Genomic DNA, 21851 nt, shown 5'->3' with positions numbered 1-21851 from the left:
TAAGGAAATCTATTATCAATCAATATAATATAAGGATATAATTTATTCTCACCCTGCTTCTTTGTAGAACACCAGCCAGTTTTTGTGTGAAAACTCTCGGCACATTTTGTAGTTGCTCTGTATAAAAATAAGTCATAGAGCAATCAGTGTTTGTTAGATCACACCAGCGAGTTTCCTTGACTTCCCCAAAAGTGTATTATTTTTTTCCCTTTGTTTAGAAGAATCCACAGCATTAATTACCTCTCAAAATGCTATCTAGCCTGCCTTGTTGCTAGTCATATAATTGCATAATAACTGAGTTCATTTTTTTGGACAGAATTCCTTGTAACAAAATGTTCAATTATTTCCAGGTCTAGCTCCAAAGAGGGATACTTTAAAGATAAATGTCTTCAGACGATTTATTTATATTTTTCATATCACTCTTCCATAACAATACTGTTTGCTGTGTAAGACATTAAATACATGTAAGAATAAACAGTTAAATGCTTGGGCTGTAATACCAGAAAAGCTTAACGATCCCGGGACAGTTTTTCCAATACTGAGCTTTGATTTAAAAAAAACTTAGTATAATAGAGGCAGGTGCTACTCCTCACCATCTCTTCTTTGTTGCGCCACCATGATGTTCTCTTAGGAGACTCTTGAGCATCTGGTAAGAGCACAAGGTGGCGAAGGGCACCATTGCTTGTATCCAGCAACAGTACGACATTGCTCTGTAAATGAAAAGCAGATCTGTGTACATCTCAAACTCATTTAAGAGACTACAACAATTCTATCTGAAGCACTTTTGCAACTCCAACAAATTAGGACATTTTGGAAAGGTGATCTAGATTTTTTTTTTGGAAAACATAAGTTGAATTTTCCTCATTCATTTTGAAGTTCATAGAGAAACTGAATTGAAGAGGTTAAGTACATGCAAGGGCTCACATTCACTTCTGCGTAAGCTCTAGGAACTAGACTAGTATGGCTTACACATCCAAGCTGTGCTCAGTTACAGGTGAGAGACACACCAATTTGTTCTGTCAAGTCACTAAAATATTTCCTTTCATTTTTTATGTTTTCCTACCATTCCTCTAATGTACCCATTTCTTCAGTCCCACCGAAGGTGACAAACCGGTGAGAGAAGAAATGGATTAGTACATTCTCTCCAGTTTCATACTTTTGATACTGTGGAGCCTATTAAATATCCCAGTGTGTGACAATCCTTTAACCTGCACACTCAGACAGCTTAGAGTGTCAGAGATAGGACAGTTGTGGGAGGACAGCAGGATGGAGATGAGAAGCAGACTGGATGCTGCACAGAGTGGTACAAGTGTTTTTCATGTCACACGAAAACACGACATGCTAAATTTTGAACTTTGGATTTCTGAATGCCCCAGGGTCCACACATGTTGTCAAATGGTGGGGGCATTTTAAACATTTCTTTTTGCAAAATACTATAGCTGCTCCTAACGTGTTTACCTAAGAATTCAAGAGAACAGTCATTCAGGGACAACCTTAACTGCATCAAATGAAATTTAGAAGGTACGAAGGAACAAGTTAATTAAGCCTTGTGTTGAATTTTTTGTTTGCCATTCAAGGAAACGTTAGGGTCTGCAAGGACATTAGGTTCTGCAAGGACTTACTAAAAGTAAACTGTCTACGTACAACATGTGCAATGACACACGACCGACGTTAAGGAAGTAAAACATAAATTCCCACAAATTTCCCTAAATAAAACAAATACAAACAATCTGAGTCATGGTGGTTTTGTTCTTTTTGGGTACACGTCACACTTTCACTAGAATTATTTGTGAGAGTTAACTTCAATAATGGCAGTAATTTTAAACTAAATATGGTAAAGCATTTAAAACATTATCATGTTATTCGAAGCATTTGGGAATTTCAGTTCGAGTTCAATATTTCTAAAAAAGGAAGTCTGCTTATGTATTACAAACCAAAATTATATAAATGTGGTTCAGGAAAAAAAATAGGGCACTTGCTTTGGATTTTGGTTTTCTGCTATATTTTATTTATACAATTCTGTAACAGCATTGCTGTACCAAAGCAATGCATTAGCCTTCCACGTGAGATAAAGAACACATACGAATCAATTACATTTTTCCACTTAGCGTTAAATTTATGAGAGCAGTTGGTAATATAAAAAGCCTCTCTACCCCACCCCTTTTGATGTTAATGGTTTCCTTCTGTGCTAAGTGACTGATGTATATTCTGTCTGTGTTTAAGAATAGATTTTTGCGTCACTTGTGAACACATCCAAGAGCAGCTTTGGCAACTCTTCAAGTGGGCTGGGAAAAGACGTTGGTGTGCAATTCCGCTGTGTTTGTTCTTGACTGGGAGAAAAGTAACCTCTGGGCGACCTCCCAACCCCAGTGTCTGGAATTCCAAGCTCTGGACAGATGCAATAGCCAATCTTGTGAAGTGGTGTGCCTTTATTTTTAGTTACTCCAAAGTTTCCCTTTCCTTACTGCTGTTTTTATTTTAGCCAGCATTTTCCTCTAAAAAGTCTTTAAATCAAACAGGGCTGTGATTTCATTTTGCTGCTATGGGAAGTTGTTCCTTATGGTCTTGCAAACAGAGTGGAGTGTTTGGGGAATTTTCAGAGTGGGACAGTACAAATAACTCGCTTTAATGCTTTTGTATTTTTCTCCCCAAATTTACTGTCAGTTTTGATCTCTTCTGCCCTCAATCCTCATGTCCTGAACAAGCAAGCTCGCAAATACAGACTCTTCTTAGCTGTCAGCTTCAGCTTGAGGCTGATCTTTAGCTTGGCAGGGTAATCCCTCCATACCTCTTCTTGCGTCCTGTCCCACCTTTTCTATTAGAGTCATTCTATTAGAGCCTTGAGTGATACACAGGTAACAATCCTGACACTGTAAATATTAGGCACAGATACAAATATTAACACAGTGTTCACCAGGTTCAATTGAAAAAAGTCTGTGCAAGAATTTGTTCTTTGGGGATCAAACCTCCATGTCTTCAGAGGTAGGGAAATGTATTCAAGTAGATTACTGGTATTCTAATTCATGCAAGTTGTGTCTTTCAGATTATTTGGGAGACTTTATCGAACTCAAGATTTCTGTGAACTGGCTAGAGATCTAGTAGAGATAAGTAGAGATATAAGCTTTGTACTTATGGAAAATGAGTCTTCTCCCTTTCTATAAAAGGTGCACACATTTCTATGTAAGCACATTTCTATGTGATTGCAAAAAAGGGAAGTCTTATTAATAACCAGGAAATAAAGAAGATAATTAAATAACATCTACTAGTTTTTGAAGAAAATACACCCTTTGTCCTGAAGACATACATCAGAATATTATGGTTTCAGATGTTACTAGTAGTATGTTGCAGGTACTTCCATACTCAGGAATTATGTGCTTCAGGCCAGATCACAAACTCTTATAAAAAAGTCTTCTTTTAAAGGATGATTGCCATCTTCTATGTGCAGTGACTGAGGTGGATCTCTGTGTCAGTTTTTGTGCCACAGACTCCCTTGTTATCACGGAGCTTTGACAGAACTGCAGCAGCACGAGGGACAGGGAAAAGCACTTCCCTCCCTCCCTACCCCACTTCCTGACCAAGAAATATAAAAGCAGTGTTAAAGGATGCTAACAGGACACTGCTTGGATGAACACTGTTGTGCTCCTTGACATAGACTGTAGGTTACTCTGTTTGTCCAGCTGCAGCCTTTCAGCAGAGTAAAGTGCGTGTAAAAAAAAACTGAAGCGTGTCATTAACTTACAGGCAAATCCATTCTCCATGTGCATTTTGCTCCTGCAACCCCGTATAAAACCATGCAGAGAGTTATCAAAATTCTTTTCAGTCTGTATTTGCTCTTCTTCTTAACACTAAAACTGATAGGTGCAGAAAGAAAAAGTAAAGTGTAATTGGTGGGCACAGAGCTTTAATAGGAAGTAGAAGTACACCCTGGAGTACTCGTGGGCAAGGGCATTGCTGCTTCGAAAAGATGAATGCAATTCCCATCTTACAAAGAAGTTACTTGATATTTCTGAAAGGTCCCTTCGAAGTCTATCACTTTAGTCTGAACAAAAAGATAGAAACAAAACAGGCTGCGCTCACCAAGACCAGTGACCAATGTGACGAATAAAATCATTTACTCTTTCTTCCAGGATGTAAATGTGCTTTAAAATGAGATAAATACCCCATTTATGCAATTAAGTTAAATCCCTGAGGAGTTTACTTTCAGTAAAATTTTATTTAAATGGACAGGAAGGAATGGTGATTTTTCATTTTATTTCACTGGAGGGCTCTAGTGAATTGAGATGGATGTCATCAGTGAAATAAATCACACAAGCTTATTTGAAAAGCCACAATATCATCATCTCATCTTTTCCAATAAGGTTATCTTCCCTTTAAAATTGTTCTTTTTTATAAATTAGTCAGAAGCATTCATCTCCAAAGACTTTTATTAAAAGAAAAAAATGGAAAAAATTGCTTTTGATATTGTCTAATTAACGGATTATATTATTTACGAAATAGCAGCTGTCAAGTGGCCTTTTTGTTTAATAAATGCAAATTCTTATTTCTACAAATATTGTTAATACTTCTGGTCTTTTTGCACATACACACAAACAAACCTCTAAACCATCACATACATAATTTATATTGCTTGTTTTTCTTGTTTTGTTTGATGCACCCTTGGAGCATTGCCCAAAATACAGATGTGCCACTAATCTACTTTTTTTAACATGTGAATGCTGCAAATTCTGAGTTTATGCCTGCCAGTGACCTTAGCATACCCCAAATCAGTAATCTTGACTATATGTTAGGACTCCTTCTGTTGTCAGTAGAAAGGAAGAGGCACTTCCAGAGGGCAATTCACCATGTTCTACCTTAGCCAGAGTGAAATGCTCTTCGGATCACCTTTATTATCCTGGCAAATATAGAAGTTACTTGGATTATTATCTTAGACCATATGCTTACCTGTTAATGTCAATAATAATGGATTTAATTTCATACACAACAACATCCACCTCACTCCACAGGTGCACAGAGCACATGATTTTTCCATGGCTCCACTGCAGGAAGAGTTGGGAATAAAACCTTAGCTGTGAAGACTACAGCAGCAGCATTCATCTGACCTGTGCTTTGGTGCCTTGCTTAAAAACCAATCCCAAACAAATTGCTAATGTAGTCCATGGATACAAGCATCCAATGCACAAAAGAACCCCTTTTCATCCTTTTTTTTTTGATGCAAGATGTACAAGACTCTTACTGAAGTTTTCAGGAAGTCAAAAATTACTTTTGAATGGTGACCTAAGTATACAATGTCTTTTTGCAACCCAGTTTGTAATTAAATCAAACATATTTTCACAACCAATGAGTAAGATCTGCCTTAATGGTAACACTATGTAAAAAGTCTTAAGAAAATGAAAAACATTCAGAATATTTTAATTCTGTATTATTTTCCAGCAGTGTAAAACAGGCTTATTTACAGACAGGATTTATTCACCTGTAGCACTTCCTAAGAAAGGCAAGTCTGAAATGGGCAATATTTAAGCTTTGCCAGAGAAAAACATGAGGTTACAGCTCATCTGAAGGCATCTAGAAAGGGACACTAAGCTACAACAGACTCTCCAAAGAACAAATTTTATTTCAGTCTGAAAAACATATATATCATACTATCACTGAAAAATATATTCCATGAGGACAGACAAAACCAGACAATGAGAAAACTACCTAAAGCTTCACAGGAGAACCTTTGACAAAAGCTTCATTGCTGACACCAAATGCTACCGTGATTTGATTAAAAACAAAACGGTAGAAATTTTAGAGAATTAGAAAACAAGGAATATTGCTGGCTTGATATTAAAAAGTGTGAGACATTCTAAACATTTTTAGATACAAGACAGACTGCCATCTGTTTTAGTTTCCAGCACCAACTTCACCAAAGAAGAATAAAGATTATTTAGAACCAAACAAATGTGTTATGTGCAACTCAAAATAGCTCAAATGGTACTTCCATAGTTCTTCAGCAAGCAGGTAACCTCAGAATCACATTTTTTCCAACTTGCATTGGAAAGTGTCCAAGGCAAAGCTAAAGAAGGCATAGACAGTTTTACTAAAGGCAGAATTTTGTTTCTCATAAGGCATCAAGCTTAACGGTAGTGTTTGACATCAGAAAGTAGCACTGACACTTGGCAAACATTCCTCGAACAACAGTATCACAAAAACACTAGAAATGACTGAAAATTATTTAACAATGTAGGAAAAGTTCTTCTAGACTGAAGTCTCTCACCTACTGAAAAATATGCAGAAGAAATTCAGAAAAGGAAAAGATTAAACCAGCCAACAATGACCAGATTTCATGCCCATGTCAAACCACAATGACTGGTAGGTAACATAATAAACTATTATTAATGTTAAAAATGAACAGCAGCACCACAGTATACACTCTTGTCTCCTCCCACTCCTGGGTAAAGAAGTTTTGAATTGGAAATGTTATAATCAGTTCAATGACAGTAAGGGAAAGTCTAAAGTAAGCAATACTGGTCTTTAAAAAAAGCATTTGAGTCAAACCAACACAGAAGTTGTCAGTGGTTCTAAATTTGCATTCCTGATACCCTGGATGTTAAGGCTTGCACAGCCTTCTTTCTAATCTTGATACTTCAGATGTTACAGAATGAGAAATGGATTCACCAAACAAATCAAAAATAGTGGCATGAAGAAAATATGAGCAACATTTTACTTTGTGACCCAGAAGACATCTCTTTTATATATTACTTGAAAAGTAAAAAAGGAAGCAGAACTTAAGTTCACATGATACACCTTACTCTGGACTTCGCACTTTGCAAACATGCTGCTTGACTGAGACTCCTGAACTCGATCCACTCTCTCCCTTTCTCCCATGAAGGCCAATCTCCCTCTATCACTGAGAGAAATAAGATAACAGGTAGAACTCAGCTTCAAGAATGATAACTAAAAAGTGCAAGAGGAAAATCCCCACAAAAAAACTAAATCTGAAGGCAACTCCCAAGCTTCAAGTACAGTAAAAGAGAGAACATTCTGCAGGAAGGCAGGCTTGTCCAGGCTATTTCAGTCTACAGAGGTAGAGTCCTCAGTGATCCCACCCTCACGATGCTACTTTGCTCATCACTAAACATTTAGGTGCATTTAAATTTTTTTTTACCTCCTCTTCATGTAGAACCACTTGACCTTTGAGTGGATTTCCCAGAGGAGCCACAGTCACAAAAGGTTGCCAGACGCTTCCAACCGTTCTTGGGAAGAGGTCATAAAGATCCACAAAGTATCCACTCTTGCTAGACACATTCATGAAGTACAAAGTAACAGGATTGCAGGTAGTAACGTAAAGAACATTTTCAGGTTCCTCTTCTGAAATAAGAAAAGAAAATAATGAAAGGCTATAGACATTGTGCATTGTTCTTCTGGAAATAGATGTGTCATGAACTTGGCAGATAATATAGGAAAAAGTACAGAAAAATTACTTCTGTTGACACAGGAATATAAAGAGAGAAACGATCTCTTGATAATGATTAAATATTAACAAGCAGAATCTTGTAACAGTATTGACAAACAAGTAGTCCAAGACACATTTGTCTAGACAGGACTACAGCATCTGCCAGCAGCTAGTATGTTAAAAACCTTTTCATTTGATTGTATTTGTTTATAATCTCAGTTCATCCTTCTTCTCTATCCCATCCTCCCTTAAAATTCATGTGTTCCTTACAGAACTTTTCACATGTAACACCTTCCTGAGTAATTTCAGACAATTCTTGAAATCAATACAAAGCCACCTAATTTCTGTTTTGTCTGCTAATCTATTTAAAAATTTAAAAATGGATTACAAGTAAAAAAAGGATCATTCCAGCATTGATCATTAATGATACATTTATAACAACAATAAAGTTTAGATATGTTGAAAATGATGAACACTAAATACATTTATGAATATTCCCAATTGCGCAATTCGCTTTGAGACGTAAGTCATGTAGGTAACTAAGACAGGCTTGATCCAGTGAAAAAGAATTTTAATCAGTATGAGAACAGGGGAAAAAAGCACTCTCCAAGTTAAAAGATTTGTACTAAAATTGAACTGACAGAGGAAAAATCAAAGAATCGTTTTTGTGAAGTAATGCAGTGTTGAACACGCAAATTAAACAGACTTGCAATTTTGTGGCTGTGTTCTACTCTAATTACACATCTTCCTCTTAGTTTGAGAAGGATGCATATCCTTACAAAGACCACAATGACTCAGTGAAATTACGCTCCAAATTCAGTGGCTGATTAATTTTGTATTTCAACTACTGTTTAAAAAAAAAAAAAAGTGGAAATAAAAAATGATTATTCCTATAGTCCATTCCCATAGTCCATATTCTTAATTCCCATATTAAAATTCCTAGTATTATGCCTATACTCCATTGCAAACATATCTAGAAATACACACTACTGGAAATGCACTGAAGTGTTGTTACTACACTTACAAAGTCAACATTCTAGTCCTTCATCATCTCCAGGATTTCTCACTATTTATAATACTTGGGATCACCACAAAAGTTAGCAGCTTTTCTTACTGTACCTTTTGTTACAGTGACATCACAAACTAAGTTGATTTCATCTAAAGGCAGTGTCCAAAAAGCAAGTTCTTCAGTGAAATTGAGGGATCTGGCTTCATGTCGTTCCACTGGAAAGCCTTGAATATTTAAGTACACAGGGCCCTAAAACAAATGGTAACAATGAGGGCTTCCTAAAATATTCCACTCTCCATTCTTTAGGAAAATCTAAAAATCTTCTTCAAGGCATAATACTCTTAACGCCAGAACCAGACCAATTACTAACTAAATAAAAGGGGAAAGGAAATGCTTTCTGCAAGCTCTCTGAATGTCCATACTACCATTTTCTTTACAGTACAGAAATCATTATGCCTTTTCTCTTTAGTCTTTTAATGGTTTGGAACTATTATTGCTTAGTGACATGAAAGAGGTATCATGTACTGATAAAAAACAGTTCACACAAGGAAAAAAATCAGAGTATTTTTTTTTCAATGAAGTTCGATGGCAATTTCTTATTATATAAAGTTTAGATCTCAGCCCTACACCACATCAGAAGTTAAGGTTTTTCCTTACTCACTGGAGCAATAATTACTGAAGTTCAACCAAGAACGCAGAGCTGAAAAAGACTTAGAAACTTAGGCTGTAGATAAAATTTTACCAAAAGTTCAGATTCAAACTTGGACGTGTCAAAGACTTGTAAGAATTCAGCTCTATGCAAAATAGAAAAACAGCTTTCTTTTCAGTGACTGATTGTAGTCAATAATTGAGGTCTGGGGCCTGAAACTGGCGACACTCAAGCATCCCAAACAGCTACAAAGTTCTTTCACATATGGCATTTTCAATATTCTTATAAAAATCTCTTCTAAATTAATTAATCAATCACTTTTTAGATTCTTCATGTCCCAGTACATAAAACCAGTATTATATGTATTAAAAAAGAAGTTTAAAAGACAAACCTTTACATCTATTTTTTGAGTTTCTGATGGACACAGCAGCTTCTGTTGTGCATTTCCTGGCTGATCAACTTTCCAGTAGCCCATAAATTTAAGATCGGGTAATGGTAGTCTGTCAAATAATACAGGAACAAGTGAATCTGTACATTTATTAACCAGTAACTGATATGGAATAAATAATTTAAACAACTGCATTTTTCTAATGAAATATATCTGAAGATTTCTTGCTAAAAAAAATTTAATTCTTTTTTACATTTTAAACCACAAAAAGTGGTTTTAGTCTCATTTTAGTCTCATGTATGACGAATACAGTCACAATCTATGCAGTATCATAAATGAAGAAGCAATGCATATAAAATGGCCTCAAAATTATAAGTTTTGTGACATATGCAGCAAAATATATCCAAGACATCCCTTGCTTTGCTTTATTCGGATCAGGCAGGCTGTGATAGCAATCCTTAAAGGAATTCCTGTCAGCGGCTCACTCATCCAAAGACCAGCAGAATAAGCACAGTAAACACTGTAGCTAGTTAACAATGCAATAAAAGTTCCATTAATTATTTCCATTTATTTTATGTCTGCTCAAACCAACAAGGGCAAAGGAATACAGACTGAGAGTATCCCATTGCCTTCTGGCCAACACCATCTACAGAAAGTACATAGACGTCTTCAAAAGCCACATTTACTTGCCTTGGTAGGTAAATTCATTCATTTAGTATGAATTTAGTAGATTTATTCATTTGGTACCCTTTATTTAGGGAAGAAATATAGGGATCACAGTTAAACTCATTTATATAGGAAAAGAAAATGCTAGTGCATGACAGTGTAGCATGACAGCAAAATAGGGACAGTACAATTTTTATTTCTTTTCTCTGAAGTGATCTGCAACCACTGAAAGCAGTTTGAATTCGTTAACTGGCACGAATACCTTCAAGCTAATGAACTTAAAACTTTTGGTTTCTTTTACTTGGGATCAGTTGCTCCTAAAGAGACCTCCTATCAAAACAACATTCTGTGTTACATGCCGTTGCACATTACCGAACAGCTACAGGACTTGGCAAGAGAATAGAAGACATTCTTTCTCCCAGTTTCTATAAATATCTTCAAAGTCTATTTTAAGGAAGTTCTCTTAGACTGTTTGTTATAAGTATCTGCTTGGTCTCTTCTGTCCTATCTCATGATTCTTGTTCCTACTGTTACAATTATTTTCCCTCTCCTCACCATTTATCCTGGCCCTTCTAGGTATTAGAGGTTTGTTTAATTTCTTCTTTATACTATTTCAGAATAAGAAAGGATCTCAAAAAAATACCAAAAAACAAACCACAACAAAAAACTTCAGTTGGACTACATATGAAACTTTGGGAATTTTATTTTTGTTTTATTTTTCCCCTAAAAAAATTAGAGGAAAAGTCAGGGAATGAACCCAAATATCCTCCAATCTTTGCTACTCATGCAGGAAAGATGTGTCAACATTTCTTAATGGTATATTGTCACCAAACCTCAGGCCACTAGAAGAAGCTAGAAATCGGAGGCAGAAAAACACTCAGCCTCCATCATCTTTATGTGTTTGGACCATCTGCCAAGACAGTCAAGACAGCCAAAGACACTTCTTGCAAACAGAAAATTTTGCTATAGATTGCTGGTGCTCATAGATAAATAAATATCCAGGTGCCAGCAATATGCCATTGGGATATGTAATGAGGAAAGTGCACCCCATTAATTCCCTCTTAGTCAAGGAACCAGCAGAATCTTCATTGCCTGTTTGTTGCCTAATTAAGAATATCAATAAATGTCAATGTTTGCAGAGTGATTAAATTTGAATTCTTCCTCAATTCAGTTTGCATTTTTCCATTCTTTACACCTAGGTAACCTAGCCAACATTCTTCCCAAATTACAATGAGAAATAAAGCCAGACTCAAAAAAAAAAAAAAAAAAAAAAACCCAAGCAAGTACAATATGGCAGATGACAACATTCAACACCATCATTAGGGAAAAACATTCAGGATGCACTATTTCAATATACACAAAATTCTTAGAGAAATTCATTCATACAGTCAGAGAATGGGTAAACAGTCAAGTCACTATACTAAACGTTAATTTAGATGTCTATGAAATAGAATTTTACTATAGTCTTCCATTTGGGGTTTCTAAATGATTTGTTGGAAAAACATTGGTTATTTCTTGAGCCACAAGCTGTCTCGTGTGCAAAAAATCCTTGGAGATTTTGTTTTGCTCTATGAGTCTGAGTAGCCTAATCTCTGATATGTCTATAATCAGGAATAATTATTTCCTGTTAGCTCAGTGGAACATCGACTTCCACAAGGACTTGGACTTTAGTTTTAATTCCTTACACATTACTCCCATGGACAACATCCCAGAAATCAACAGCTTTACTAATAATCATGAATAGCTATAAAATGTAACACAAAACATATGTAAATAACCAGCTCTAACCAAATATTGTGCTTTATATAGCAACAGAATTACAGATTGCATTCCCACAGAAACAAAACTTTTCCACTCTGTTTCAGCATTCTGGAGATTTTCTTTGCTAATAGTTCCTCTCTTCCCTCAGGAAAACTGATTTCTCCTTTCTCCTAGATTCTTAAGGTTTTGTTCTCTTCCCCATTTCTAAATTATTTACTTTCTGTGAGGCAGCAGACCAAGTCATCATAAACAGGAAGGAGCAGGGAAATGTACATCAGAATTTAGGAATAAAACAGAAAGTAGAGTTCATAATACAGAGCACTTTATCAAGAGTAATAGGGATCTTATTCTTCTAGGGCCTGACAACTTTTCTCCATCTCACTGCTCTCTCATACAAATTGCGTTCAAGAAAGACTGAGTATTGAAGAAGCTGGTAGCATTAAAGGTCTGCCTTCTGAATAACTTGCAGAAGAGACTCAGGGTGCAGAAGGACTGGAACATGCCCACACTGAAAACGTGTATATATCTTATCAGCTTTCCTCTAGCGAATGTATCTGATACACAGTGAAGAAGGGAAATTTTCTTCTTTTCCTAGGACTTATTATTAACAATCAAGTTCTGAGAATAACTTGAAGTGACAGGACTAGTAAAAGTACTGCCACATTGCTGTATTTCAAATTAATTAACCAAATAACATTTACTTAAACGGCAGACAGAATACTATGGAAATGTCAACACTGGCAAAAATCTGCAATACAAAGAGATCTGACCGGTATGAAAAGTGCAGTGGTTGGGTAAAAAAATTGAGACTCCACTGCTCTGCAGCTAGGGGTGTACAGAGTGATCAGTGATTTTTTTCTTTTCTCAAACCTGGAAAGGGTTTGTAGAACAGAAAAACTACAGGACAGACTACACTAATCTTGTAAGAAAGCCAAAATTTAAAAGCAAGTAATTTAAGCCAAGATTGAAAAGCAAGAACTGATCAGTTCTTTGATTATGATCTGTCAAAGCCTTTTGCTTAAGGAAAATACAGATTTTTTTTATTTTAATGTTTATTCACTCTTTAGTTTAGATCCTGGTTTTCTACAGGATTACTGCTGTCCACAAAATGTATATACAAGCAGGTATTTTGTTCAGAAAAGTGACAGCATGGGACCTACAGCTGATGAAATGATTCTACAAAAAAATTACTATCCAGCCTGAGTTTCTTCCTGCACAGGAGTGTAAGGGGAGATGATCTGTCAAAAGATAATTCTCTCATGCTGCTAGAAAACTTTTCAAAGTGACACCTACAGAACACAATTTCTTTCCATTTTTATATTTTTGATTTCAGAAAATAAATTCATTTTAGGCTATGAAAAAATAAAATCAAACAAACAAAGAAACCCCCCCCCAACCCAAACAACTGTGTTCAAAAAGTCAACAGAACCTGCTTCATAAAGTTATTTATTTAGCTTTTGGAGAACACACTGGAAAATAGCTATGAATCTTGTAAGACTGAAGTTCCACTGAATGCAAATTCTTCACTGCCAGACTAGTACAGCTGTGGACATAAACTATTACAGGCAACAAAGCCGCTTAATATATGATCTTGTAAACCATCTCAGTGCTGGCACAGAATGTATTATTCAAGGGCTCCAGTAATAGCCCGTGCTCCACGTAGCTGAAAAGACTTCCATCCCATGTAACCTCTCTGGACTAAAGTAAGATGTAGTCTGAAATCAGGAATATTCCTTAACAGCCAGTTGTCCTCAATTTATTCAAACATATTTTAATTAAAAGTATAAGCACTAGATATTCAGAACAGTTGTATGTTAAAACTCCTGTTCCCTGACAGTCAAGTGCAGACCCCACCCTCCGCCGCCTCCACAGTGCACAGGATGGGCAACAGACATATATGATATGAGACATATCCAACAATTAACTACAGATTACCTGGGGGGAAAATAAATAACGGTCTCAAGAGAAAGTTAAAGCTGTTAAAATTACGTATTTATATTACATATAGAAAATTCAGTTAATGTAAAAAAATATTCAAGTTACAGCAAGCACCTGGATGTGGACAGTGACAGGAGGAAAAATACGGAATGACAATTTCATCAAGGATAAATGTCAAAATTGGAGCTAAATGCTGTTTCACCTAGAAATTTCAGATGGTCTAAACAGTGCACCAAAATGACAGATTAACATGAGTTTGGACAAATGTGCTGTAACAGATGTCAATGGGAAAAACAAAGTGTAGTTGTATGTAAAGAAAGATAATGAGTTAGTACCATGAGTAATTTATTTTACGCTCTATGTCTTGGCAAAGCATCATAGACAAGCCATCTGCTTTACACACAATGCTGCTAAAAATTATAAACTACTGGACAGGTGATACGAGGAAGGACACACAATATCATAATGTTAAAACCAGAAAATATGGAACATGTCAGTGCATCGAAGAATGGTTATCCTATCTGGGAAAAAATGACAACTGAAGGAAATAAAAAGCCCAAGTAAAGCACTGCTTTACAGGTCTTATATATGACACTAATTCTGCAAATAAACAAATTAGTATCTACAAATCAATTCCTGTCTCAAAAAAAGAACTACTACAAGAATTATTTTCTAAATGGCCATTAGACACCATCTAATCTTTCCATCCAAGATTAGGTATATTAATTCCAAAGTCTAACCTAAAATTCCCATAAGGCTCACTGCTAGTATCTGTTCAATTTCTCTTGCAATTTCAGCTGGATACAACCCTAAAGTTCCTTCTGTCAAGATCCTGTATTGCAGTGCGTTGCTGGTGTGTCTCATGGGGTTTTTTCTGTATTTACAGCAGTTAGGTTTCAGTGGCAATTTAAATAATTCTGATTTATACAAGTTTTATCTTAAGTAGTACGTGACAGACCTCTCCAAAGCTTATTAAAATAAACATTCACAAATCATTTGATACAAAACATGCCAAAAGATATATATATAAGATATATACATATAAAGGACTGAGCATTTCACTCTAATGATTTTCCTGTCCTAGAATCTCCTGGAAGTGCATCTATATTGCAAAATTTCTTAATTGTACAGGTCTTGTATCCTTATACAATGATTTTTCTGCAGTTTGACTAACATCCTTGGGCAGAAATGGTTTGAATTACTATACCAGTGTTCATGTTACTTAGTAGAAACCCTGAGCAATTTATTATAACTAGTAAGTCTTAAAAGTCTGGAAAATTAAGACAGGAGTACAGAAGGGATCTGTGAGGGTATGCTGGTTTTGCTAGAATAACATAGAAATCACACCTGGTAAACCTTTGGACTGTCAACTTGTGAGAGCCTAGAAGCAGGTAGGAAAACGAGCTTAAAACAGAAAGTGATCTTGACAAGTCAGAGAACTAATCTGAAAAAACATAAGACAGTGAGAAAAATGTAAGCATGAAGGAACTTGATTACATAAAGTGACAATGGGATAAGACCTATGGAGGGTTCTGCAGAAAGGATGTGAAGGTTTATGTTTAGAAAACTAGAGATAAGTTAAACATCGAATGAAATGCAAACATACTGAGCTCTTTAAAAGGAACTGCGGCATGAAATACATCTCTATACATCTACATTCTATACTCTTGTACTTTACTTGGCTCCACTAGAAACAAACTTGCCCAGTTTCACACACAATGCCTAAAGATAGACACAAATTGAGTGAGGAGACAGAGGATAAAAGAAAAATAAAATCAACCAACAGCCTTAAAAAAGAGGAAAGATTGAGAGGTGACTTTCTAAAGGTAAGGATATTTAGGAACATGACTGACTTGCTTTGTGAGGTTATAGAACTCCATCTCTGAAGGTCTTCAGGCATGAATCATAAAAAAAAAGAGATAAGGTTTCCTTAAGGTAGTGGGATGGACTACATATGCACCATTATCCTCCTCTCAGATTCATGGAAAACATTAGAGAGGAGGTCAGTACTCCAGTACCTTTTCTGCAGTGGTAAAAACACCATATACCAAATTACCTCAATGTGTCCGTCATAGGAGCCTGCAGTTATGGACTGGAGTAGATTTGAGGAGATTATCTCAATGTTCTTTTACCCCAAGGCAGAATTAACTGTGCCAAAACCATTCCTAAAAGATACATCTGTAATTCAAGATGATCTACCTGTGGCTTATAAGCTCCATAGGGTTAAATCTCATGATCAACAGCAAGGCTGTCCTGCAATGGAGCAGTCGGATAACCTGAAATTCCAGCTGTAGTGAGGGATTGAGACCCAGATTTCTGGATCATGAGAGGCAGGTGGTCAACCCAGATGGTGAGATCTAAGAAAATGTTGCTTTTATGAACTGTGTGTGAACCTCTTCTGTAGTTTCTCTTCCTCTTGGATATCAGGGTTCAAAGAATGTGCTCATAGCTGCCAGTCAAGCGAAGGTTTTTATGAGCATCTTGTGGGGTTCTTTTAAAGCCATCATCCTTGGTATAACCTGTCCTATAAAACCTCTGTGATGAATTAAAAATTATCAGGTGATTATCTTTAAGTCAATATAATTGCATCAATATAATTAATGCATTCTTCTATTTTATCACTTCTAAATTGAGCTGTCCCCAATTACAGCAGTTTTTCTCTTACGCTTCCTAAACCTCTGATCTTCTCATTACTAAAGAGTCCTCTCCCACATCTAAGACTTCTAAAAATTATACAAAGAGCAAATTTCTCAAAAACGATGACAAACGTTATAATTCTTCAGGACAGAAGTTACCAAGAGACTCTTAGCAAAGAAACCATAGCAAGAGTTTCAAGCATGTACTGTCAATTTGGCAGAAATTGTAGTTGTTGGTTCCCCAGGCATGTAATAATCCTGTCATCAAAATTAAAAGGTACACCACAGGCACTACACTGCCAATCTTTTTGAATAGCTATATGTAGGATGTTAGATATGATAACAGTATTACTGTAGCAGGAGAAACCTACATACACATGGACACTTAATATCATAGAATAGGTAAGGCTGGAAATGACCACAGTAGGTAATTTGATCCAACCTCCTTGCTCAAGCAGGGTCATTCTAGAGCACATGGCACAGGATTGCATCCAGATGGTTCTTGAATATCTCCAGTGAGGGAGACTCTATAACCTCTCTGGGCAATTTGTTCCAGTGCATGGTCACCCACACTGGAGTAAATATCAAGACATCATGCCATTTAAATCAGTCCCTCCTTAGCAAATACAAAATGCATGTGTCACATGGCAAACTCAATTTTCCATATATCCATAAAGCTTTCTCCAGCAAAAGGGAAATATTTGTTTCTTCAAAAATAATTTAGATATTAAAGTTCAAGACACAATAAGTTTTCCAATTGCTTTTCAATATGATCTACTTAAGCCTGTTTCCTTTGAATTTCAGAAGAATGAATTACATTTGTTTCATAAAATCACAGGATCACAGAATGGTTTGGGTTGGAAGGGACCTTAAAGATCATCTAGTTCCAATCCCTCTGCTGTGGGCAGGGAACCTTCCACTAGACTAGGTTGCTCAAAATTCCATCCAACCTGGCCTTGGACACTTCCAGGGATGGAGTATCCACAACTTCTCTGGGCAACTTGTGTCAGTGCCTCATCACCCTCATAGTAAACAATTTCTTCCCAATACCAAATCTAAACCTGCCCTCTTTCAGTTTAAAGTCATTCCCCCTTGTCCTGTCACTACATGCCCTTGTCAAAAGTCCCTCTTTAGCCTTCTGGTAAGGCCTCTTCACGGATTGGGGTGGGGCTTGAAGGGCAGAGGGCATTAATATATAATGTAGCTATTTTGATTTTAACCTCTGGAAAAAAGTATATGATGTAATATGTCAACTGGTAATATAATTAAAGAATAACAGTGATTTATAGACACATATAAAAATGGCTCTTAGACCTTACATGAATTGTCCCATTTGGCAGAAATATTTTTGTAGAAACTTTTGTGAGCATCAAAGACGAAACCCAACTACCACCGAAGACAACTTTTTTTTCTACAGATTTAGATGATAAATAACAGTGTTGCGATTCAATTAAAAACACAGGAGAAGAAACAAGTATTTCCCTTTATTAAGATGCAACTGTTTACCTTACAAGCTATCAATATGTACATGGACATTAAGGATTAAATGTAATAATACGCAAATACTCTATTATGAAGTAATTCATATTGTTGTAGCATATTTGGAAGATTATAAATTTGAACCAGTGGAGGATTGACTTCCAAGTATTCCAGGTTGTTTTAAAATCAGTTAGCAGCAAGATAACACATTATAAAAAGTGATCATGAGAAATATGTCTTCTTAACATATATTTTATGTTATTCTTACTCCTTGGCCAGCTGTACATTGGTCGGTTTTGCTCCAATAGGTATCCCATATTTGTGCAAAGTGTTGTACAAAATTTCACGCATTTCATTGTTGTAGGAGTCAAAGTCAAATACGTTTCGAACAACATTTGCAAGTCCTTCAGTTGGAAATTTCTGTGAAGAAACAAAGACCCAAGAATATCTTTTAGTGAATATCTATTAAGTTACAGCATATCATTACATACTTTTAAGATTAATAGTTGTAACAGTAACTTTTCTTGACAGAAGAATGTTAAGTAATCTTTGCTTTTAGTTTCCAAAATAAAGAAGGTACATAATTTCTAAACTTGAATTAAACAAACAAGCATGTGGCAATTATTTAATACTCAACATCATCAATGGTGAATTGTTTTCATTTCACACATTACAAGATGGTGTAATCATTAGAAAATATAGTTAAAAGCAGCCTGTATTTTTTAAATTTACTTTTTGTAAACCACGAAGATCTGACACAAATACATACAGTTATATAATTCAGCAATACATTTAAGAATTCTCACTCTATTGTTGAATACAGAAAAACAGACGACACACTGCTTGCTTGCCAAAAAATACTTTAAGTCAAGATGGATTTTAGTAGAATCAGAAATTCACCTATGATTCACAAACTTTTTTTTTTCTCACTGAAAAATACTAGTTGAAATGTGCCTTATGTGTACATTAAAAAAATCCCAAATGTTTATCAAATTTTGATCAATTTCTCCAACAATGGAAGTTTGTTGCTGTATTGGACTTATGATTTTGGATGAGGAATTGGTTGGATGGTCACATCCTGAGAGCAGTGGTCAGCGGTTCAAGGTCCTGATGTTGATGCGTGACAAGTGGTGTGCCTTGGGGGTCTGTACTGGGACCAGTACCGTTTGGGAAAAAGACACTGCACTGTCACTGCAGAGACCAGTACTGTTTAATATCTTCATCAATAACATAGTGGGATCAAATGCAGAGGGCCATGAAGATGATCAGAGGGCTGCCACACCTCTCCTGTGAAAACAGGCTGGGAGAGTTGTACAGCCTGGAGAAGAAAAAATCCTGGGGAGATGTTAAGGCAGCTTTCCAGTACCCAAGGGCTTATAAGAGAATTGGAGAGGGACTTTTGACAAGGGGGTATTACTTTAAACTGAAAGAGGGCAAATTTAGATGAGGTATTAGGAAGAAATTCTTTACCATGAGGGTGGTGAGACACTAGAAACAGGTTGCCCAGAGAAGCTGTGGATGTTCCAGTCCCTAGAAGTGTTCAAGGCCAGGATGGATGGGGCTGTGAGCAACCTAGTCTAGTGTAAGGTATTCCTGCCCACAGCAGGGGGGTTGGAGCTAGAGGATCTTTAAGGTCCCTTCCAACCCAAACTATTCTATGATTCTGTACGTTAAAATAAGAGAAATGAAGAATTTTTAATTCCACAGAACCACTCAAACAAACTTATGTCACTGATTGTCAAAGAAACTGAGGTGGAGGACCCCAAACTGTAGCAGGTATATGCCCAAAGGAGGCTATGACTCTGTGGGAAGTCCACACTACTGGCAGGACTTGGGATCTTGTGGAAGGAACACACACTGGAGCAGTTAATGCAGTTAACTGTGGAAAGGACTCAACTGCAGAAGGTTGTGGAAGTCTGTCTCCTGTGGGAGGGACTTCACGATGGAGCAGAGAAAGAGTGGGAGGACTCCTGCCCTCTGAGGAGGAAGCAGTGGCAGAGACAACATGTGATGAACAGAGAGGCAGAGAAAGTCAGCAGTGAAGTCGAGTTTGGGAGGAAGGGAGGGTTGGAGTGAAGGTGTTCTAAGATTTGGGTTTAATTCTCATTACCCTACTCCAATTTGATCGACAATAAATTAAACTAATTTCGCCAAGTTGAGTCTATTTTGCTCACAACAGTAACTGGTGAGTGACCTCTCCCTGTCCTTACCTCAACCCATGAGCCTTTCATTGTATTTTCTCTTCTCTGCCCAGCTGAGGAAGGGAGTGACAGAGTGGCTTTGGTGGCACCTGGCCAGGGATCAGCCCACCAATGGAGCAAACCAAATAAAAACCATTTTAAAAAATAGTCACCAAATTGCTATATATCCCAGAACCTTGTTGCTTAACAGCTTTATTTTACCTTTGTTTTTTTGGTAAGAGGTGGGAATGAGAATCTTTTAATTTAAAAACTTTTAACTTTTTCTTCATATGCCTTTCATTCAAATACTAGATATTTCAGACCAGGACCTGGATGCTTCAATCTCAGTATACCTGTTTCATAGTAATGAAGATAAATTTGTGAAGAAGTATTTTAGGGAGTTGAAGTCTTAATTGGTTTATTCCCCACTAGTGAAGTAGGTTAGTACAAAGAATTTGAAAAACAGACTTAACGTGTCAGAGAAATTTATAAATACATTAAAAATAAAGATATTTGAGTCTTGATTAAAAACTAAAACAGAAGAAAGCAGAAAATGTTCCTAAGTATTTTGACCTGTACACTTAATTAAACATCAGCCTTAGTAAGAAGTTTAATATTTTCCCCAACTTAATAAATATCTAATCTCTGTAATAGAATACCTGTGACACAAGTAATACTAAATTTAGCTAGTTACTGTGATAGATTGGAATACCAATGCTTAAATAGGCTTGTACAAACCTTTTTTAATCTGTGGTGTATACTAATATTTTAGTACTAGTGTTGGTATAAAAGTATGCTAAACTATGTCCTGCTTTGTAAACCTATCCATGAGGAACCTATTAGAGGTTCTGCATTATTACAGCCCAGCGAAATACAAGTTACTGTCGGTTAATATAAAGTTGTCCTACAGCCTATGCTATCCTTGTTACAATGTCCATTCCATACTGAATGGAACAGGTACTAAACCGAGAATTTCTCCCAAAGCTATTCTAACCTAAGTTTGTGACAATGTTTAGTGGCCGAAGTACTAACTTCTATGATGAAAATTGCACCTTGGAGTCAAACATAACAAAAAAAAAGCCCACCAATTTATAAAAAGGTATATGACAAAAAGGTACACGATGGTAAGGTTCATAAATGTGTAAAGCTCCTTAGTACTCTGTATGTAGGACTCTATTTCAGTCTGTTTTCAAGTGTGGCTTCTTTTTAATAAGAGCAAAACATGTCCACAATTGTGCATACTCCATATAATCAAACTCTCAAGCACAAGTCTCCTATGAGGAGAGGCTGAGGGAGCTGGGGTTGTTTAGTCTGGAGAAGAGGAGGCTTAGAGGTGACCTCATCACTCTCTACAACTACCTGAGAGGAGGCTGTAGCCAGGTGAGCGTCGGTCTCTTCTCCCAGGCAATCAGCAATAGGACAAGAGGGCAGAGACTAAAGCTGTGCCAGGGGATATTTAGGTTGAATATTAGGAAAAAATTTTTTGCAGAGAGAGTAATCAGACATTGGAATGGGCTGCCCAGGGAGGTGGTAGATTCATCAAACCTGGAGGTTTTTAAGATGAGGCTGGATGTGGCACTGAGTGCCATGGTCTAGTAACCACGGTGGTGTTGGATCAAGGATTGGAGTTGATGATCTCCAAGGTCTTTTCCAACCTAATTCTGTGATTCTGTGATTCTAGATTATTTCCTTAGGTATATGATGAATACT

At 36.5% G+C, this 21851-nt stretch overlaps 1 protein-coding gene across 1 annotated transcript in view; it reads right to left on the bottom strand.

Annotated features, from left to right (window-relative positions):
* Positions 1 to 21851, bottom strand: part of VWA8 (von Willebrand factor A domain containing 8) — a 174600-nt gene that overhangs the window by 49173 nt on the left and 103576 nt on the right. The window contains exons 26-31 of the mRNA XM_027888842.1: positions 18230 to 18381; positions 9485 to 9593; positions 8555 to 8693; positions 7148 to 7350; positions 594 to 710; positions 53 to 117 (exon numbers count right to left, since the gene is read on the bottom strand). Coding sequence (XP_027744643.1) covers positions 53 to 117; positions 594 to 710; positions 7148 to 7350; positions 8555 to 8693; positions 9485 to 9593; positions 18230 to 18381 — 785 coding nt within the window. The remainder of the gene's footprint in view (positions 1 to 52; positions 118 to 593; positions 711 to 7147; positions 7351 to 8554; positions 8694 to 9484; positions 9594 to 18229; positions 18382 to 21851) is intronic.

This window comes from Empidonax traillii, unplaced genomic scaffold, assembly GCF_003031625.1.
Source record: "Empidonax traillii isolate 1590-97213 ecotype Southwest subspecies unplaced genomic scaffold, ASM303162v1 scaffold247:size2371522, whole genome shotgun sequence".
In the NCBI taxonomy this organism is placed as follows: Eukaryota; Metazoa; Chordata; class Aves; order Passeriformes; family Tyrannidae; genus Empidonax; species Empidonax traillii.
Note: the sequence above shows the minus strand (reverse complement) of the source record. Positions and strands in the feature narration are given on the sequence as shown.